General features: G+C 41.6%; 1 protein-coding gene across 1 annotated transcript; it reads right to left on the bottom strand.

Annotated features, from left to right (window-relative positions):
• Positions 1-947: 947 nt before the first annotated feature.
• LOC122067489 (methionine gamma-lyase-like) lies at positions 948-3,968 on the bottom strand. Its single transcript, XM_042631338.1, has 2 exons — positions 3,226-3,968; positions 948-1,738 (listed from the first exon to the last, which is right to left on the bottom strand). Exons 1-2 carry the CDS (start codon positions 3,944-3,946, stop codon positions 1,167-1,169), a joined length of 1,293 nt encoding a protein of 430 aa, XP_042487272.1. The 5' UTR covers positions 3,947-3,968; the 3' UTR covers positions 948-1,166.
• Positions 3,969-23,029: the final 19,061 nt, after the last annotated feature.

Genomic DNA, 23,029 nt, shown 5'->3' with positions numbered 1-23,029 from the left:
CGCGGCTCGTACCCGGAGTATACGCGCACTGTGGCTGTAGTAGCACTAAACTGAAGACTTAGTAATGTTGCTTAGGTGGATGTGATTTAAAATGTAATGCATAGCATGTAGTGCATATGGTTATGTTTCGTTGTGTGGACTACTGTGTGGTCCATCTTTCCACTTACTGAGCTAGTGAGCTCATCCCACGTGTGCACCCCTTTTTAGATGATTTTGCAGGTCATACATCTGAAGAGCATGGGGCGGGTCCCACAGTCGAGTTCCCCGAGGAGGACTGGTGGGCCCCTGAGGAGTTAGAGCACGGCACTGACTGCTCGTGCGAGAGTTGTGCTGCCGGACCGCAGTTCTGATGCCGAGCTGAGCTCCACTTTTGAGGCCGAGCTGAGCTCTACCATGTGATGCCGAGCTGGGCTCAAACCTTGATGCCGAGCTGAGCTCTAGTCTTGATACCGAGCTGAGCTGTGTACTCTGATTATTTTGATGGTTTCCTTTACATACTTGATATATGAATTGTACTTTTATTGTGTAAATATCATGCCTTCGAGCCCACATGTATATAACTATTGTATCACAATTCGGGTATCAAGTATTATGGAAATATTCACAGGTAAACCTAGTCTTCCGCTGATCTGATAAGTTTTTATTAGTTGTGTGTATGCTGTGGTGGAATACAGTATCAGATGATCCTGGCAGGTTTGGGTTAACCGGTGTTAACCCGGTCACTGGCCCGGTTCAGTGCGAACGGGGTGTGACATCATTAATTGATGATGTTGGATGTAAATCCAACATATATACATATAAAAAAGATATAGCTACAAACATAATCAATAATCCATCAAACATAATTGGTTGAGTTTTCATCACCATACCCATTTATTTACTCAAGAAACACTTAAGATAAGTGAATGAAAAATACATTCATCTAGGGTCATTATTACTGCCTCCCCCCTTAATATATATACAGTCAACAATACAACCTAGCACCTCCACTGTTTCCAAGGCAATGACCCCCATCTATAAGAGAATTCCTCTTCCCACCATGGATGAATGGAAACTTCGTCCCTAGGATAAACCTCTCTCTCTTTCTCTCTCTCTCTCTCTCTCTCTCTCTCTCTCTAACACATACACACACACATATACATACATATAGATAGATATATACATGCTCAAACCACCATGCCATCATATATTAATCCAACAAGTGCCTTCTCAAATTGGCTCCATTTCTGCTCAAGAGTCCCATTATACCCAATCGACATCCTCACTAACCCCTGCGATATGCCAGCCATCTTCTTCTCCTCTTCATTCATCTCACTACTAGTACTACTCCCAGAGCATGACATGAGGGTTTCATAATAGCCCAAGCTCACTGCCATCATCCCAAATTGGGTGTAGTTCTGCAAACGGTTCATCAACTCATCCGCCTTCTCCTCAGTCTCCATGTCAACACATAAGATGCCACCAAATCCATAATTCTGGTTAGCCATTGATTTCAATAGGGTGTGGTCTGGGTGTTCTTCAAGGCCAGGGTAAATGACTTTGAGCCCTAATTTCTTCATCCTTGTAGCGAAGACCAACGCCCGGTGGCAATGCTCTGTCATTCTAAGCCCTAAGTGAGGAATCCTCTCAGAGAGCTCGAACGCAACCTTTGCATTCATGGTGGGGCCAAGAAGCATTAGTGCACCTTGATGAAGGTCCATCATGGAGCTCACGAGGCTAGCCGGCCCACAAACTGCACCTGTCTTTACAACCCAAATTGATCTTTATTAGGTTATTATCATAAAATACTAGGGCTTAAATTCCATCCATTACATGAGAAATATGAGCCTTAAATTTAAACCGTATACATCACACCTGGGCCTAACTAGTCTATTCAAATTTCATCAATTGTGCAACCAAACATGGCCTATGTTGCACCTCTTATAAAATGTTCCATTACTCCAAGATCAAGTGGATTTGAGTGGGGTGGTGGTAAGGCATTTTGCATTTGTAAATATTTATACGAAGAATGTTTTCCTTTAATTGTAGAGTAGGATTCAACCATCATCCTAGGGTTATTAATATCTACCCCAACTATAGTATGAAGTCGTACTCCCCATTCCTCACGTGATACCTTCTCAATGTCATCCAAACCCCTTCGTCAAGGGATTATTTCTTGACTGTGGGTGTGGGAAAACTCAATCCAATATTTAGTGTAATATATAGTGTGAGACATGGTTACGGGTCTAAATTTGAAGTGTTTAGATAACATAAATGTTCATATAATCTAAAGTATTATGTTCATCAAATTCAATTTATATCTAACTTTGATGGATATTTTTTGAAATAAAAATGTAAGTATGCCTCTGATGGCCTGAACCCGTCTTGGCCCTCCCTGAGCTCAAACAAGGTTTGGGCTAAGATTTCTAACCTTGAAGGTGGGTTAGGGTTGAAAAACAATGACCTTGGGTCAGCTTTGGGATGGACCTAGGTTGAGGCCTAGGCCCAACTCGCCCGGTCCAATCTGACCTTGATTTTAACCCAGATTGATATAATGTAATTTTTAGGGTTGTCCTATCCTTTTATTCAGAATAATAAAATCTAGCTCATTGATTTTCATGGTCAGGTGTCCTAAACTTCTATTATTGTGTTACTCTTTATAATTTTAATTGTGTATTGATCATTTGATCTATTGGTACTTTTTCTTCTTCTCTTCTCCTTTTTTCTAATGCATAGGACAACAATGGCAAAAACAAGGTCAATCAGGATTAGCCCAACCTTGGTAAAATCAGGGCCAACTAGGGGTATCAAAACCTAAGCCGAACCAATAAAATCAGCTAGACTGAGTCGAAAATAGCACGGACCAAAGCAATCTGAAGCCTTATTGGACTGTTTCGGTTTGGGATATTGTAACCCCCCAAACAAATTGAATGGACACGAAACCAAATCGGATCCAACTCAAAACATAGTCCAAAATCAAAACTAAACCGTTAAGAATCTGAAAAAAAATTCCAAAATTCATAAAAAAAAAAAAGCACAAGTTTTGCATAGTTTTGTATGGAAAATCAAATCCAAATCGAACAAAAAATCAAAACCAACCTGATTACAAATCCATACAAGAAAACCGAATCGAAACCGAAGTTTCCTTATTGAGGCTAACTGTAGGCTAACTGGTGTTTTAAGAAACTTGGCAAAACCCGACATGTTCCTAATCTCCGAAAGATAGATGGATGCCTGAAAAAATACCTGCAATTATGTCAGCCCCGCCACTGATATACTTGGTGAGGCTATGGACGACAACATCAGCCCCAAGCCTAGCTGGTGACAGCACCATGGGAGCGAAAGTATTATCTACCACAACCTTCACCCCTTTATCATGTGCAATCCTACATAGCTCAGGAATATTAGCAACAGTAAGAGTAGGATTCGTCATGGATTCTAGAAAAAGCACCTTAGTCCTTCCCTTTACTAGTGCTTCCTTCACCATCTCATGATCTCTAACATCCACAAAATTTGTTGTTATGTTGCAAACTCTAGGAAGAAAGTGGCTTAGAAGAGCATGAGTCCCACCATACAAGCGACTTGAGGCCACAACATGTCCACCAGTGTTGCATATCTGCAGAAGAACTGATGAGATTGCTGCCATACCACTTGAGGTACAGTATGCTGCCTCTGTTCCCTCTAAGGCTGCAATTTGACGGCTGAGGTTCATGACAGTAGGGTTGAAGTGACGGCTATAGATGAAGAAGTCTTGGCTGGGGCCTAACTCACCTGTGAACAATTTGTGCATAGTCTTAGGCTCCATGACTGTGAATGTTGCTGAGGCCTCAATTGACATGTTGATACCTCCATACTCGCCAAACTCATGGCGTGTGGTTCCAAGAGCCACCGCTGGATCTTCCCATGTTACTATTGGCTTCTTATCTACGTTCACTTGCTTCTCGAGCAGAACACTGTTACCTCCCATAACGAGAGAGAGAGAGAGAGAGAGAGATTGGAAAGGTTAGAAGAGGAAAGCAAGTATTGAAGAAGGATAACAAGCTGATAGTTTATATAGAAATTGGCATAGGTGATGAAGTTGGAGAGAGATTTTTTTTTCTTTTAAGTAAACAAATCTTTATTGATAAGGCCGTGTACACCACATGGATTCCAACATGGGCCCAGATCCTCTTCAACCGGCTGTATCTTCCAAGAATGGATCCTCTGTACGCACATTCCCCTCTAGATGCATATGAGGATTTGACACATGTCTATCATTTAAATAGTGAAAAGGATTACATATAGAAGCATATGAAAAAAAAAAAAAGNAAAAAAATAGAGTATAGAAAATAGGCAATTCACGTTACCTTCTTAGGACAGACCTAGAGAAAGGTTAGGCATGTCCTAGCACAAGCAGGACATGCCCCCGCAAAGAAATAGAAAATTACAATAATCATAAAAAGGGCACTTTAGACTCTGTAATACACAATGTGGGTTGTATCCTCTTCCACAAACATCTTTAGATCGTTAGGAAACTCAATAGGCATAATCAGGATTTCTTCACGTGATTTGCAATCAGGTTGGTTTTGGTTTTGATCTGATTTGTGTTCTATTTACCATGCAAATTTATGCAAAATTATGCTATAAAAAATATTTTTTTCTGTGCTTTGGCTGTTTTTGGTTTCTAATCGATTTTCGTCCAAGTTTTGTATTGGTTTTGATTTGGTTTTTCTTTTCAGTGCAGTTTAATCTGGTTTTGGGGTCATAATATCCCAAACTGAAATCAGCCCAATAAGACTTCGATTCAGTTCAGTTCGAGTTATTTCCGATTTGATCCAACCGATTTTATCGATTTGGATTAGGTTTTGACACCCTAGGTGAACATAGTGCGGAGCTTCAATCTCAAAAAATAAGCTGAATCTCGTACCCTCTGATAACTCTAACTCATACCATCTATGAGGAGTGGGCCACACCCATGGATGGTGTGAGATGGGATTAGAAAGTACCGCCAGCTAGCGAAGATTCAAATTCGACCGAATAACACGAGGGGAACGTGTTTGCATTTGTAGTGACAGCTATGCATGCATGTGTGAGAAAAACAATGCCGTGATCTTGATGCTAATTAAGAACTTTATATTATGTAGAAAAAATTGATAACAACAACTTAAAAAACGGAGAAGAAAAAGGGACACGTATTTTTGGGATTCTAAATGGTATCTATTTCAATTGATAGAGATAAGGAATAATGAAATCAAGAGAAACACTCTGGGTAGAGATTCAGATTTCAGACCTAAACTTGAACACTCACCTTGTGTGCAAAGACGACAGCACAACTGGTAGCGTAGGAATCACTTCACATATGTAATTTAAGGGATATGGGTTCCATTATTAATTTATTAAATTTATATTCATTCCCTTAACACATGATTAACTTGTTAATTTTATTTATTTCTTTAATACATGTTAAATAAGCGACGTATGTGAAGATCCTTCCCTTGTGAAATGTGAAGACTACGAAGGGCCAAAGGGCCTTGCGTGCACGAAACTGCTAATTGGCTGAATCATCTCGATGTCAACTTGGGAAAGAAAAGCATTTAAAAAAAAAAAAAAAAAAAAAAAAGAGGATAAGCGATTAAGAATTTTATATTTCCACTCCATGACTTCTTGAAGCTTTTAATTCGGAATCCATATGGTCTACATGTTCTTATCAATAAAACTTTGCTTACCAAATAAATAAATAAAGATTAAGAATTGCCTATTTCCACTCCATGGTTTCTTGAAGCATGTAATTCGGAATCCATGTATTCTACATGTTCTTATTGGTAAAGCTTTGTTTATCATAAAAATATTATAAATCGTCTATTTCAACTCTATGGGTTGTTGAAACATTTAATTCGGAATCAATGTATGCTACACGTTCTTATCAGTAAAGCTTTGTTTGTCCAAAAAAGATTAATGATTGCATTCTAGAAAGGAAAGCATACTCACAACTTCTTTATTGAATTATCCAAAAAAAAAAAAGCCATTCTATTAAGTAGTCTAGAAGATCACCCTTTGCATCAATAAGCTAACCCCAAATGCTGACTTTGATGATCCAATGTGCACTTGCAGACAGGTGGGCATAGGGAGGAGAGAGCATAACAATGCAAACTCCAAACTATAGAATTGCTCAATTGGGGTTAGTGTCAAGATGAGAGTTACAGATATGAAATGGAGATAAAGTGTTGGAATTATCAAATTTTAATTAGCTGAATTAATTTGTTTAGTTGTATGTGTATTATATCATTAATGATGTCTTTATATTTTTCTTAAAACATTCTCAACTGCGGATATACTTGGACATTCCATTTAAATGATTGTTTTATTATGTTTTACTAGGAATATTGATTCATGACACAGATGTGACTACATATACAATATGTGTATTGAACTGAATCATGTGAAAATCTCGTATGTGATACTTATAAATGTGGAGGAATGAAATTTTCATTATTAACATTGTAGCTGATCTTTTGACTGATAAATCCTTTTTGCTGCACTATTACATCATGGTTTTGGTGCGCCAATCGTTAATGTTTTCTCAAGCTATATATCGGTGTATTGGATTAGCGGTAACGTCTTATAAAGTTTTACAAAAAAAAAAAAATTATCTTATGAATGAAAAGGAATGCTCAACATGGAATCCATTGTCCTTTTGTGAAATATCAAGGAGAGAGAGTGTCTGTTTATGATCAAATAGAAATATAAATCCAATTTTATGTTTTGTAAATTGTTTATAAAGTTATTTTATCTTATATAAATTTATCTATATTAATATATAATATATTTCAAAATATTTTTTGGATCTGTTTACAATAAAAAAAATCTCTGATTATACAATCACATGGGTAATGATTATAAACAATTCTTTTTAAAGTATGAAAATTTCACTTGCCTTCCCCTTAAATTCCCATTACAACCAAACAGAGCCTTCACGTATGTTATTTAGGGAATGTGGGTTCTATTATTAATTTGTTAATTTTTTATTCATTCCTTTAACATATGATTAATTTATTAATTGTTTAGTCATCCCTTTAACACGTGTTAAGTAAGCGACGTATGTGGAGATTCCTCTCCCTCGTGAAATGTGAAGATTACGAAGGGTCAAAGGGCCTTGCGTGTGCTGAACTACTGATTGGTTGAGTTATTCCAATGTCATTTGGGAAGGGAAAGTATAAAAAAATAAATAATAAATAATAAATAAAAAAGGATAAGTGCTTAAGAATTGCATATTTCCACTCCATGGCTTCTAGAAGCATTTAATTCAGAATCCATATGTTCTACACGTTCTTATCAATAAAGCTTTGTCCATCAAAATAAAAAAATAAAAAATAAAAAATAAAATAAAAGATTAAGAACTGCCTATTTCCACTTCATGCCTTCTTGAAGCATATAATCGGAATCTATGCGTTCTACATGTTCTTATTGGTAAAGCTTTGTTTACCAAAAAAATATTATAAATCGTCTATTTCCACTCCATGGCTTGTTGAAACATTTAATTCAAAATCAAGTATTCTTGACGTTCTTATTAATAAAGCTTGTCTGTCCAAAAAAGATTAAAAATTGCATTCTAGAAAGGAAAGCATACTCACAACTTTTCCATTGAATTACCACCCCCAAAAATCAATTCTATAAAGTAGTTTAGAAGATCACCCTTTACATCAATAGGCTGACCCCAAAATGCTGACTCTGGTGATCCAATGTGCACTTGCTGACAAGTGGGCATAGGGAGGAGAGAGCATAATGATGCAAACTCCAAACTAATAGAATTGCTCAATTGGGGCTAGAGGCAGGATGAGAGTTGGGAGTTACAGGCATGAAAGAGGAGACAAAGTATTGGAATTATGTGTCCAAAATCTCAAATTTTAATTAGCTGAATTAATTTGTTTAGTTGTATGTGTATTATATCATTAATGAACTTATAAGATTTTCTTTAGGTTTTTCTTAAAACATTCTTGAATATGGATGTACTTGGACATCCTATATAAATGATCGTTGCATTATGTATTACTAGGAATGTTGATTCAAGATACAGATGTGACTACATATACAATATGTGTATTGAACTGAATCATGTGAAAATCTCTCATGTGATACCTATAAATATGGAGGAATTAGATTTTCATTATTAACATTGTAGCAGACCTTTTGACCCGAGAAATCCTTTTCGTTGCACTATTACATCATGGACTTTGGCGCATCAATTGTTTTTTGTCAAGCTATATATCAGTGTATTGGATTAGTGGCAACGTCTTGTGAATTTCTACCAAAGAAAAAAAAAAAAACATCTTGTGAATGAAAGGAATGCTCAACATGGAATCCATTGTCCTTTTGTGAAGCCCTTTTATGAAATATCAAGGAGAGAGAATGTTTGTGTACAATCGGACAGAAATATGAATCCAATTTTGTGTTTTATAAATTGTTATAAAATATATCTATATTACTGTATTATATTTTTTTGGTCTGATCACAATAAAAAAATTTAAAAATTAAAAAAAAAAGAAAAAAAAAATCTCAAATGGACATGGGGTTTAATAGTATTTCACATGTCATATAGTTCACAATGTGATATTGTTTGATGGAGAGCAAATTTTATAATAAAATAGTTTAATTGAATAAACCATTCATGAAAAAAATAATAGTTTAAATTTCTAGCTAAGAACTATCTTTGAATAATAATACAATACAATGAAATATCCTATAATAATAATTGAAAAGGGAGGAGAAAAAAAAAATACATTTTTGGGGCCCAAAATGAACCATAGGTTTGTTTTAGGATAAAATCAGCACTTCAGTGGTGCTCTAATAACAGTACAATACTTCCTTGATCAATAAAAAAGACTGAGAAAATAATTCTTCTGGGCAAAAAAAGCTAGCTTTTGGGGGGCTTCCATTAGTATTTCAACACTTTCACAGCACTCAGAGCCATTTAGAGCTTTTAGGCTTACTTCGATGGGAGAGAGACAAATTGACTTATATGTAGTGTTCCGGCACTCCTGTGACAATCCAAGAGTATCTCAATAGTCCCATTTTTTTTTTATTATTTTTTTAGATTTTCTCTTTCATATTGGCTTTTGTTGAATTTCATTGAATTTTAGGCCTTCTCCAAGGATTCCGTACATCGAGGGACTAAGCTAGACACAAGAGGAGAAGGAACAATACACTAGGAATTAAAAACTTTGAGGAAAGATCAACCCTTTACCTTGAGGCATGTTTTGAACTAAAGGGACGAGACCTGGGCTGCGTTTGGTAGTCATTCAGTTCAAAAAACAACGTTTCGTGTAAAAAACAAAATTTTCAATTTTTGTGTCAAACTATTGTTTTAAAACAAAAAAATGGTGTTTGGTGAACCTTTTTCAAGAACGATTACCCTAGTTGTTGTGAGGGTAGTGGCCAGAAGATGAGATCTCTCTTCCCCCTTTCTGGTGGGGTGGGGGAAAAAAAAGGACCTCGCCTACAATTCGTTCTCTCTCCTCTCCTTCTCTTTCATGAGGGAGGGGTGTCACGCCCCGTTCACACAGAACCGGGCCAGTGACTGGGTTAACACCGGTTAACCCAAACCTGCCAGGATCATCTGATACAGTATTCCACCACAGAATACACACAACTAAGAAAGAGCTTATTAGTTCAGCGGAAGACTTGGTTTACCTATGAATATTCCCATAATACTTGATACCGAAATTGTGATATAATAGTTAAATACATGTGGGCCCGAAGGCATGATATTTACACAATAAGAGCACAATTCACGTATCAAGTACATAAGAGAAATCATCAAAAATCAGAGTATACAGCTCGGCTCAGTATCAAAGCCTAGAGCTCAGCTCGGTATCAAAGGTTGAGCCCAGCTTGGCTTCACAAGGTAGAGCTCGACTTGGCATCAAAAGTGGAGCTCAACTCGGCATCAGAACTGCGGTCCCGCAGCACAACTCTCACACGAGCAATTAGTGCCATGCTCTAACTCCTCAGAGGCCCACCAGTCCTCTTCAAGGAACTCAACAGTGGGACCCACCTCGTGCTCATCTGGTTGATGACCTGCAAAATCATCTAAAAGAGGTGCACACATGGGATGAGCTCACTAGCTCAGTAAGTGGAAAGATGGACCACACAGCAGTCCATACAACAAATCATAACCATATGCATTACATGCTATGCAATACATTTTAAATCACATCCACCTAAGCAATATTACTAAGTCTTTGGTTTAATGCTACTACAGCCACAGTGCGCGTATACTCCGGGTAAGAGCCACGAACTCCATCTCGTGATACGCCCATAGGGCTGTCGGAGAAGGCCCACCGTGAGTACTTGGAAAAATAAAACATGCCGACCACCGGCTCTCAACATAAAATAAATGACAGAAATTAAAGGTGCTGACTCCAACAATTTAAAAGCAGTACGATTGGCCCTCTTGAATATACCACCGGGGTTGCTGACTGTCCTAATGACCAGCCTGGCGTAATGTCTAACTATCACAGTGACCCGAAAACCGCGACCACTGCTTCCCCCCAAATGGTAACCCAATACCTTAACCCCTGTTGGGAAGGGTCGTAGCACGGGAAGGTGATAATCCTAAACCGCATGCTCCTATATGACAATAGTACGATTGCACAGTGCCATCGCGTCCTATATCACGGGCCACCGATGCACTTGTTTCCGAGTCAACTATGGCATCTAGTCTATTAATGCATCATGTACAATGATGTCAACATTCATCACAGAAGTATACTATCATTTGACATTTAGAAAATAAACACAACACCCATGCATAACCATGTGAGGATGACTAATCTACATAGTATTTTTATGATGGCATGACTAGACTAGATACCATTAAATGAATGCCAAACAATGCCTTGAAACAAGGCCAAATGTCGTCTCCCCACTTACCTGTAGTGTACAAAGACTCACGCTTGGTACGGGTGAGATCCGGTGCGAGAAGCGTGGGATTTGGTGAACCTATCATGAGTGAGCGGGGTTAGTATTTCACCAATTTGGGATTAAGATTAACACGATCCAATGACAAGATCATATTTAGAATCATAAAAGAAGGTCACACGTCCGATTTGGGTCCAATCAGACGTAAAAATCAAATTCGGAGCCTCTCGGGTGGGTCGGACAGCCCACCTGTCTGACCCACTAGTCAGACCCACCAACTTGGACCGGTGGGTAGGTCGGCCCACTGATTGGCCGATCGGTCTGGCCCACCGGTTGGGCCCGAGGCCTTGCTAAGACCGACGGGTAGGGTGGGCCACCGATTTGGCCCGTCGGTTGGGCCCGAAGGCCCTACCCTCTCAGGCGGGTGCCCACAGGCGGGCCAAGTGGCCCACCGGTCTTGGCGGGAAACTGTTGTTTCTTTTCAAACTTCCCCCAACCTTTGGGGATTTAAATGGGGCTTTTCCAAACCCATGCTTCACTTATTCAAGGTCTCATAAGATGGTTCTAACCTAGATTTAGGTTAGATTTAAGGAATGGGAAGCCATCTTACTTTCTTTGCTCAAGAACACCTTCAAAACCCCAAAATCACTTCAAATCCACAATGCTTCTCCAACCTTGTAAATACTTCTTCAAATCCTTCAAGATCAACACATAAATCATCTATTAAACATTAGATTCATCATTTCAAGGGGGATTTACAAGATCTCAAGAAACCCTACCCAAATCAAGGGTTTTACTTGGTTATGGTGAAAGTTTAAGGAACCCAACCTTTGCTCACCTCTAAATGTAGATCTAGTGTTGGAGATCAGTCTTCCGGTGTCGGAATGGGAAGATCAAGCCTCGGTGCCATTGACATCCATCTCTTCTTCCTCTTCCTTCTCTTCTCCTCTTCTTTCCTTTCTTTTCTCTCTTGTCTTTACTCTTCTCACCAACGTCCGAGTGTCATAAATGAGAAAAGAAAAGAAAATCATAAATGTTATATATACTTCTTAAATAACTAAGTAATTCACATGGGTGGGTCACTCAGGTGGGTGGATGCGCCCACCTGTCCGCCCACCTGAGGGCCAAAACTTGGGATTTTAACAGAATTCGGCCCTCGGCACGAATCTCACTCTTGGCATACGATGTAATATACGTATATGGCTTAATATACGACTACATACCTGCTTTATCCATACATTGCCTTATGATAGGTGCATGTACACGGCTTGGGTACATCGGTCTCTTCTGGCATTGGCTCGGACTTGTCGGGCCAGTCGGTGTTTAAGGTCACCCTTGCCATCATAGTCCATAAGGAACCCACTCTAACTCTCTCCGGTTCGGGTCCTGCATGGTTAAACCGGGTCAATCGTGTAGTTAGACCGGGTTTAGGAAGTAGGGTATTACATTTACCCCCCCTTTCTGAAAATTTCGTCCTCAAAATTGGCGTACCTGGTTGTTCAAAGAGATGAGGGTACTTGGCTTGGATTTCATCCTCTTTCTCTCAAGATGCTTCTTCAAGTGAATGATTAGCCCATTGCACCTTTACATAGGAAATGGAGTGGTTGCGAAGGGTTTTTACCTTTCGGTCCAAAATTTTAGCCGGCTGCTCTGTATAGGTCATGTCAGCTTCTAGGTATTCTGGTTCCACGGGTAATACATGAGAGGGATCATGAACGTATCGCTTCAGCATGGATACATGAAATATGTTATGAACATCCCCGAGCGAAGGTGGCAGAGCAAGCATGTAGGCTACTGAGCCAACTCGGGCTAGGATCTCAAATGGGTCAATGTATCTTGGGCTCAACTTTCCCTTTTTGTGAAACCTTTGAAACCCTTTAGTAGGAGAGATCTTGAGAAATACCTTTTCTCCTGGCTGAAATTCGATATCTTTTCTACAGGTGTCTGCATAGCTCTTTTGACGAGACTAAGCTGCTTTAATCCGTTCTCGAATAACGTCGACTTTGTCACAAGTCATATGTATCATCTCAGGTCTTAACATTCGACGTTCACCTACCTCATCCCATTACAAAGGAGTTTTGCACTTCCTGCCATATAACGCCTCATACGGAGCCATCCCAATTGTAGCTTGGTAACTGTTGTTATAGGCAAACTCCATAAGTGGTATATATTCTTCCCAACTACCACACATTTTCATTGTACATGCCCTGAGCATGTCTTCTAATATCTGTATGGTTCACTCCGATTGACCATCAGTCTGTGGGTGGAAAGCAGTACTCAAATTCAACTGTGATCCCAAGGCATGCTGGAAGCTTTTCTAAAATCTGGAAGTGAACCTTGGGTCCCTATCTGATACAATGCTCACTGGCACTCCATGTAAGCGCACTATGTTGTCCATGTAAAGTTGTGCTAGTTTGGCCATAGAGAACTTGGTCTTGATGGGAATGAAATGAGCAGTCTTAGTAAGCCGATCAATGATCACCCATATCGCGTCCATCCCCTTAGGTGTACATGGTAGTCCGGTGACGAAGTCCATTGTAATCCTTTTCCACTTCCATTCTGGTACTGGGAGTGGCTGAAGAGTACCATAAGGTCGATGCCTCGCAGCTTTTACCTTTTGGCATGTGAGACAAGTCGCCACATACAGAGCTATTGTGACTTTCATGCTTGGCCACTAGTAATTTTGTTTGAGGTCTTTATACATCTTTGTACTTCCCGGGTGGAGTGAGTACTCGGAGCTATGTGCCTCTCGCATTATCTTATCTTGTATATCCAAATAATTGGGTATACATAATCTGCCTTGAAACATCAATGCCCCATCACCGGCTAAAACAAAATCTGGGTCGTTCATTGTTTGATCTTGAACCTTAACTCTGATCCGCTGCAATTCAGGATCCAAAGGTTGTTTCATTATTACCTCTTACCTAATAGCCGGATGCACCTGTAGAGCCGTCAAGGATACAGTCAACCATTTAAGTTTTTCTAGTTGACATTCCAATTCTAAGGTTGCTCCTTCATATAAGAGAGCTTCATCCATTAGCGTCGCCTCTTGTATGAGTGGTGGGCTGACTGCTAAGCATGAGAGTGACATAGTCTGTGCCTTCCGACTTAACGCATTTGCTACTACATTAGCTTTGCCGGGATGATACTGAATGTCGCAGTCATAATCCTTTATGAGCTCAAGCCATCTCCTCTGCCTCATGTTCAAATCCTTCTAGGTGAAAAAGTACTTAAGGCTTTTGTGATCACTGTATATCTCACACTTCTCCCCATACAAATAATGTCGCCAAATCTTAAGGGCAAAAATGACTGCGGCTAGTTCTAAGTTATGAGTGGGATAGTTCTTCTTATACTCCTTTAGTTGTCGGGTTGCATACACTATTACCTTATCGCGTTGCATGAGAACACAACCCAAACCAACTTTGGAAGCATCAGTGTAGACTGTCATTCCACCTGTGCCTCCAGGGATGGTCAACACAGGGGCCGACACCAACCTCTTCTTCAATTCTTGGAAACTCTTCTCACATTCCTCTACCCAGTCGAATTTCACACCCTTTTTGGTTAATTTAGTCATTGGTGCTGAGATTCGGGTAAATTTCTCAATGAAGCGCCGGTAGTATCCAGCCAAACCCAAGAAGCTTCTAATTTCAGTGACATTCTTGGGGCTTTCCCATTCTACTACTGCTTTCACCTTATCAGGATCTACCTCGATTCCGGCCTTAGACACTACGTGCCCTAGGAATCCAACTTGCTCAAGCCAAAATTCAAATTTGCTGTATTTGGCAAACAATCATTGTTCTCTCAACCTCTGTAACACCATTCTCAAATGTTAGGTGTGCTCCTCTTCTGTCTTGGAGTAGATCAAGATGTCATCAATAAAAATAATTACCCATTTATTGAGTACATCGTGAAATACTCGATTCATTAAATCCATGAATGCTGCTGGTGCATTGGTTAACCCAAAAGATAACACTAGGAACTCATAGTGACCATACCGAGTCCTGAATGCTGTCTTGGGGATGTCGCTGCTCTTTATCTTGAGCTGATAATAGCCTGATCTAAGGTCTATCTTTGGAAATAACCTTGCACCCTGCAGTTGGTCAAATATATCATCAATGCGTGGTAATGGATACCGGTTCTTAATGGTTAGCTTATTCAACTCCCGGTAATCAATGCACATACGCAAGCTGCCATCTTTCTTCTCGACAAACAATACTGGGGCACCCCAAGGTGAAACACTTGGGCGAATAAACCCCTTTTCCAATAATTTCTACAACTGCATCTGCAACTTCTTCAATTCAGCTGGTGCCATCCTGTATGGAGCTTTAGACACTGGAGCTGCTCCAGGAACCAAGTCTATGGCAAACTCCAACTCTCTATCAGGCGGTAAATGCATCAGATCATCTAGAAAGATGTCGGGAAACTCTTTAACCACTTTTACCTCTTCTAGAGGTGTAATTCTTGCATCAACATCAAGTACCAATGCTAAGTAGCCCTGACATCCACTCTCCAACAATTTTACCGCTTGAAGGGCGGAGACAAGGACTTTTCTCGCCTGTTTCATTTTATCTGCTCGGTATACCAATTCTCTTCCTTCATCATCTGTCACCCTAATCAGCTTTTCAGCACACATCACATTAGCTCGATGAGCCGACAACCAATCCATGCCCAGTATAACATCAAAATTCTGCATATTGAACTTAATGAGTTGTGCATCAAGGTTCTTCCCACTAATTTCCACTGGGCACGACCCACACACCTCCTTCAACTGTGTAACTTTTCCAGTAGGCATACTAACAGTCATTCCATAATCTAGGATCTTGGTGACATCCCAAGTTTCTCGACAAATCTCTTAGATACGAATGAATGTGTAGCTCCTGAATTGAATAAAACATAGGCTGGTATGCCCGATATGGATAGGACACCTAGTGTAACAATGCATATAATTTCAACAGGTCATCAATATTTAACATTAGGAAATTCTTAAATTTTAAATGTACCTGCTGCCACTTCTGTGCTGGCCTCAGCTTCCTCAGCTGATAGGGCATGCATCCTTCCCTGCGGTTGACTTCCCCGAGTTAAGGGAGGTCCGTACGCAGAGGCTGACTGGAGTGCAAGGCTGGTCTGACCCGATAGTCTTTTGTATAGTGCCCATAGGAATGGCAGTTAAAGCAATGGATCTGAGATGTCAGAACTGGGGTGGGGCCCCTCTGCACTTGACCCGTTGAAGATGGAGGTCGGGGTGGCCTTAGAACTGTGGGTGTCGCACTAGTGTTCGGACGAAAAGATGTGGAGCCCGAATCACCAGCTAGTCTAGGAGGGTAGCCAGATGGCCTATAGGGCTGCCTATACGTAGGCCCAGAACTGTATGACCCACGGTATGCCTTGGAGGAGTTACCCATATCCGGAAATGGATTTGTTTTCTTCCACAGTCCAGGTGTGAGGGATTGTTCTCCCTTCTGCTTATCCTCCATGGTCTTGGCCTTCTGCACAATCTGGCCATAGTCGGTCAAATCTAAGACCTCAAGTACAGACCCAATGGATGCCTTTAGGCCCTTTAGAAATCTCGCAGCCTTCTCTTCAGCTGTCCTCATATGCCTAGGGGTAAAATGGAACAAGCTCTCAAACTGTTGTTGGTACTCAAGGATAGTCTTACCTTCTTGAGTTAAGGCCATAAATTCCGTCTCCTTGCGGTCTCTGAAGCTGCGTGGGTAATGATTGTTCAAGAACAACTCCTTGAACTGTTCCTAGGTGGGTTCTGGATGGGCGGCCAACAATATGGGCTTAGAGGCTTGCCACCAAGAGTTGGCCTCCTTCTTGAGTTGTAACCCCGCATAAATGAGTTTCTGTGCAACTGTGCACTCAATCACCTCAAATATTTTCTCCAGCTCCTGGATCCACTGGTCCGATTCCAGAGGATCACTCCCCACCTTAGAGAATACAGGTGGTAAGTTCCTCTTGAATGACCCTACTACCTTGAGTAGGGAGGGGGCACCCCATACGGAGGAATACTAAATGGCGGAATTGGAGGTGTACCTTCCACTTGTGGCCCCGTTCCAGACCCTACAGGCGGGTCCTGTGGATTAAGTATCTGGGGAGGTTGACCTGATTGAGAAAGGTCCAATTGTTGCTGAATAGCAGTCATAAATGCTTACTATTGCTGAAGTATTTGTTGCTGGAAAGCCTGTTGTGACTGCTGAATTATGGTAGCAACATCCCCCGGAGTAATAACCGGTGGAGGGTCCGGGAGTGTAGTCATAGGTGGATCCCCATGTGCCCCACCCTGACCAAGGGTCTCTAGAGGTGGTGGAAGTGAGGTTTGCCCCACAGAGCGGGACTCTTGGGATTTGGTGGTCGACCGACCGGACAAGGACCACGCGAGGTACCTCGTGCATTGCTACCGGATCTAGTACGTACCATCGTATCCCTGCACCTGGAACATATCATACATCACATTGGTTAAACACCATAGAATTGATATCGGCAGATAACTATATGCCAACACGCAGGGTATCATAGTGTATGATAGTTTGCAACTAACCGCAACTTGATTCCAAAAATGCAGGGTTAGTGCTCCAACAAGTATGACAATGGTCCCACTTGACCATAACATATCATTATAAGAATAATAACAATAATCATAATAAGTATATTAATAATAACCATAATAACAATAAAAATTCCATTTTTCTTTTTTTTTTTCAAGTTTTTACTCAATCAGCGGGTGACACCGGTGGGCCGATCGGCCCATCGGTCCAAAACTTCAACCAGTGGGCTGACACCAGTGGGCAGGGTGGCCCGCCGGTCTGGCCCGTCAGTCCTGACCGAGTGAAAAACTCGAACAGGGCCTTTTAAGCTCTGTTTTCCCTTATTTCCTTTATTTCCTCTCTCTCTCTGTCTCTCTCTTCCTCGGGAAATCTTGGAGGTCTCCTTGACGCTTCCACTCGCGATCCCACTTAACAACCCGGCGCTTTGTGAGAAGATTCAATTCCTCTACTTCCAAGTAAGTTTCTTCCTCTTTTCTTCTCAGAACTTGCGTTTTGGGGTAGAAACTCATGAGTTGTCTTAATTCTCACTTCCTTTCCATGATTCTTTCCATAGAATAGTGGTTTCATGTGATTTTGATGTTCTCTATGTGATTTATTTCTAGTTTCTAGGATTCACTTCTCCATTTTGAGAAAAACCCCAACTGTGCCCTAGTTTTTCTCAAATTTGGGGATTTCCTCATTTCTTGCTCTTTTTCCCCAATTAATGACTCAATTGCGATGCATTATACTTGATTTGTACTTAACATACTGTAGAGATCATATAAAGTACCTTGTGTGAAATCCCATTTCTTCCCATGAAAATCCATCTTTTGTGTTAGGTTTTCTTTGATTTTCTTTACATTCTTTGGTATTTGTGGACCTCAATAGCATAGTAGTAGATGTTTTTGCATATTCTAATTGGTACTCAAGGATAGTCTTACCTTCTTGAGTTAAGGCCATAAATTCCGTCTCCTTGCGGTCTCTGAAGCTGCGTGGGTAATGATTGTTCAAGAACAACTCCTTGAACTGTTCCTAGGTGGGTTCTGGATGGGCGGCCAACAATATGGGCTTAGAGGCTTGCCACCAAGAGTTGGCCTCCTTCTTGAGTTGTAACCCCGCATAAATGAGTTTCTGTGCAACTGTGCACTCAATCACCTCAAATATTTTCTCCAGCTCCTGGATCCACTGGTCCGATTCCAGAGGATCACTCCCCACCTTAGAGAATACAGGTGGTAAGTTCCTCTTGAATGACCCTACTACCTTGAGTAGGGAGGGGGCACCCCATACGGAGGAATACTAAATGGCGGAATTGGAGGTGTACCTTCCACTTGTGGCCCCGTTCCAGACCCTACAGGCGGGTCCTGTGGATTAAGTATCTGGGGAGGTTGACCTGATTGAGAAAGGTCCAATTGTTGCTGAATAGCAGTCATAAATGCTTACTATTGCTGAAGTATTTGTTGCTGGAAAGCCTGTTGTGACTGCTGAATTATGGTAGCAACATCCCCCGGAGTAATAACCGGTGGAGGGTCCGGGAGTGTAGTCATAGGTGGATCCCCATGTGCCCCACCCTGACCAAGGGTCTCTAGAGGTGGTGGAAGTGAGGTTTGCCCCACAGAGCGGGACTCTTGGGATTTGGTGGTCGACCGACCGGACAAGGACCACGCGAGGTACCTCGTGCATTGCTACCGGATCTAGTACGTACCATCGTATCCCTGCACCTGGAACATATCATACATCACATTGGTTAAACACCATAGAATTGATATCGGCAGATAACTATATGCCAACACGCAGGGTATCATAGTGTATGATAGTTTGCAACTAACCGCAACTTGATTCCAAAAATGCAGGGTTAGTGCTCCAACAAGTATGACAATGGTCCCACTTGACCATAACATATCATTATAAGAATAATAACAATAATCATAATAAGTATATTAATAATAACCATAATAACAATAAAAATTCCATTTTTCTTTTTTTTTTTCAAGTTTTTACTCAATCAGCGGGTGACACCGGTGGGCCGATCGGCCCATCGGTCCAAAACTTCAACCAGTGGGCTGACACCAGTGGGCAGGGTGGCCCGCCGGTCTGGCCCGTCAGTCCTGACCGAGTGAAAAACTCGAACAGGGCCTTTTAAGCTCTGTTTTCCCTTATTTCCTTTATTTCCTCTCTCTCTCTGTCTCTCTCTTCCTCGGGAAATCTTGGAGGTCTCCTTGACGCTTCCACTCGCGATCCCACTTAACAACCCGGCGCTTTGTGAGAAGATTCAATTCCTCTACTTCCAAGTAAGTTTCTTCCTCTTTTCTTCTCAGAACTTGCGTTTTGGGGTAGAAACTCATGAGTTGTCTTAATTCTCACTTCCTTTCCATGATTCTTTCCATAGAATAGTGGTTTCATGTGATTTTGATGTTCTCTATGTGATTTATTTCTAGTTTCTAGGATTCACTTCTCCATTTTGAGAAAAACCCCAACTGTGCCCTAGTTTTTCTCAAATTTGGGGATTTCCTCATTTCTTGCTCTTTTTCCCCAATTAATGACTCAATTGCGATGCATTATACTTGATTTGTACTTAACATACTGTAGAGATCATATAAAGTACCTTGTGTGAAATCCCATTTCTTCCCATGAAAATCCATCTTTTGTGTTAGGTTTTCTTTGATTTTCTTTACATTCTTTGGTATTTGTGGACCTCAATAGCATAGTAGTAGATGTTTTTGCATATTCTAATTGGTAGATTGACGGCATTTCATCCATGAACATGTAAGCTTTATGCTTTCTCTGTTGTGAGTCTTTTGCACTTTCTCTTAGCTTGGACTTTCACCTTGAGAATTGGGGTTTTCTCCTTCCTTAATTGTCATGCCTTATATGCCTCTTGTTACCTTGCTGTTTTTCCCTACTCTCTGTCTTGTCACTTTTCTATTTTGTGAAAATTGAGTTTTGGGGCTTCCTCTTATTGCTCACCCCTCTTTTTATTCGCTTTGTTATTCTTTTTTTTTTTACTCACCCTGCTTTCCTCTTTTCTTGCCAGGATGTCATCTCGCAAAGGCAAGGAGCCCGCATCCTCTGGCACTCGGTGTAAAACCACCGCTTCTAAGCGGAAGAGCATGGGGACTAGTTCTCCAGCCCCCCACACAGGGAGACCCGGACCTGCTCGGTTTGATCCTTCTGACTACGATGAGGAGCTCTTCCACAATTCAGAGGCAGTAGCCAACTGGCCGACCTTCTTGAAGAGGTCGGTAATGATGGAGAAGACCGTGGTAGTCGACGACTTCCACAAGGTTCAGCTCCGAGAGAGGTTCACAGCACTGGGCTGGCAGTCCATCCTCCAGGTAGACCGTCTGTGCTACGAGCAGCTGGTTCATAGATTCTACTGTAACCTAGAGGTTTCCTATCAGTACGGGGAGTGTACTATAGTCAGCATGGTGAAGGGGGTGGACATCCAGCTGACCGTGGACACCTTGGCCAGCATTTTGGGCATCTCTGCAGTCGGGCACCGTTACTACAGTCCTCCCAGGAGTAAGCCCCTGGGTCCATTCATGAGTTTGGAGACGCCGGGCTACATCTACGAGACCATCTGTGGTAGCAGTGCCCGTCCGGAGTCCGAGACATCCTTTTTCCTGGAGGTTCGAGTATTTGCCCGACTGGTCCAGTTCAACTTGCTCCCCAGAGGAGGTCACCGGAACCAGGTGGGCTTCATGGTAGCCTTTTTAGCCTTCTGCATCTATAAGGCTTTAGAGGGAGGTGATGAGCACTTGTGCTTACCCTATGTCATCCTCAAGACCATAGAGCACCACACTTCTCACCCCGAGGATCGAGGATTCCCATATGGCAGGATCCTCACTAGGATCTTTGAGTTCTTTGGAGTGGACCTGAGTGGCGAGGAGGGGAAGACTCTGGTGGACAAGTTCGACAGGGGTAACCTCTTGAGGATGGGTCTCCACACCCTTATGGATACACCTCAGAGAGCAGGAGCTCAGAGAGGTAGGGATAGGAGAGCTGCCCCTATGGAGGATGTTCCCATGGAGGAGGATGAGGACTATGTTCCTCAGGATGAGGAGGATGATTTGGTGGATGAGGACATCCCTGAGGAGGTGCCTCAGGAGTCGAGAGGTACCGATCCTGGCTTCACCAGAGCTGTAGCCCCACAGCATAGAGCCCCACCACCTGAGAGTGGTGCATATGATTTTTAGGTCATAATGTCCACCATGAGGGCTTTGAAGGATGGCCAAGATCAGTTGCTAAGAAGGCTGGACGAGAGTGCTTCCAAGGAGGAACGCATCCTGGAGATGCAGGCTACCTTGGAGGATTCCTTCCTCAGACTGGGCCAGGACTTGGACACCACGACCAATGCCATCTCAGCAGATTTTGACCGACTTCGGAGGGAGGTACAGCTGGTGAACTCGAGGTTTGACTACTACAACCATCGCCTCAACGTCAACTCTAGACCTCCGGCGAACGTAGTAATCATAGACGACGACAATGATCAGTGAGGACTTAGCTCGTCCACACCAGCTTCTCATCTGTTTCCTGTTATTGGATCTTATTGTATATTTTCTTTCTTTTCTCATTCTTTGTACTTGCACTGTAATTGGACTTATTTGTGGGATAATGTATTTTGATAGTGGTTTTTGTGGTGAATTCGTATGTGTGATGACTTGTGTAGTTTAGTTGTGGTGTCTTTGTAAATTTTTTATCATTGTTATATTATATATATCTTTTGTTTATCAGGTGTTTGTGTGAAAATTTTTGGAAATCTCATTTTACGCCGTTATGCTGCCGAAATTTCGTCAACCTTGTACTCGATGGGTTATGACACCAATTAATTTACCATTTATCTACTCTCACGCATGCCATGAATGCAATATCTAAATGCAACCATCTTTATTCCTTTCTTTCTTTGGCTTTTAACTCTTTAAAGCTTTTACATTAACCCAATCCTATTTTCCTATTATAGATTCTACGGGATTCTAATGGTATGCTGTGAGTGGAGCAGAGCATCACGCTCTGATACCACCGTTGTCACACCCCGTTCACACAGAACCGGGCCAGTGATCGGGTTAACACCGGTTAACCCAAACCTGTCAGGATCATCTGATACAATATTCCACCACAGCATACACACAACTAAGAAAGAGCTTATCAGTTCAGTGGAAGACTTGGTTTACCTATAAATATTCCTATAATACTTGATACCCGAATTGTGATACAATAGTTAAATACATGTGGGCCCGAAGGCATGATATTTACACAATAAGAGTATAATTCACATATCAAGTACATAAAAGAAATCATCAAAAATCAAAGTATACAGCTTGGCTCGGTATGAAAGCCTAGAGCTCAGCTCGGTATCAAAGGTTGAGCCCAGCTCGGCTTCACAAGGTAGAGCTCAGCTCGGCATCAAAAGTGGAGCTCAGCTCGGCATCAGAATTGTGGTCCCGCAGCACAACTCTCGCATGAGCAATCAGTGCCGTGCTCTAACTCCTCAGGGACCCACCAGTCCTCTTCAGGGAACTCAACTGTGAGACCCGCCCCGTGCTCTTCAGATGGATGACTTACAAAATCATCTAAAAGAAGTGCACACGTGGGATGAGCTCACTAGCTCAGTAAGTGGAAAGATGAACCAC

The sequence above is a fragment of the Macadamia integrifolia genome, unplaced genomic scaffold (genome assembly GCF_013358625.1).
Source record: "Macadamia integrifolia cultivar HAES 741 unplaced genomic scaffold, SCU_Mint_v3 scaffold2934, whole genome shotgun sequence".
Classification (NCBI taxonomy): domain Eukaryota; kingdom Viridiplantae; phylum Streptophyta; class Magnoliopsida; order Proteales; family Proteaceae; genus Macadamia; species Macadamia integrifolia.
The sequence above is the reverse complement of the archived record's forward strand: the minus strand, read 5'-3'. Positions and strand labels throughout refer to the sequence as shown.

Bases quoted from the DNA above. Each gene is read 5' to 3' on its own strand.
- LOC122067489 (XM_042631338.1), bottom strand. From the start codon at position 3,946: ATGGGAGGTAACAGTGTTCTGCTCGAGAAGCAAGTGAACGTAGATAAG. The intron at 1,739-3,225 runs GTATTTTTTCAG...TTGTAAAGACAG, and splicing joins CGGGGCTGACATAATTGCAG to GTGCAGTTTGTGGGCCGGCT.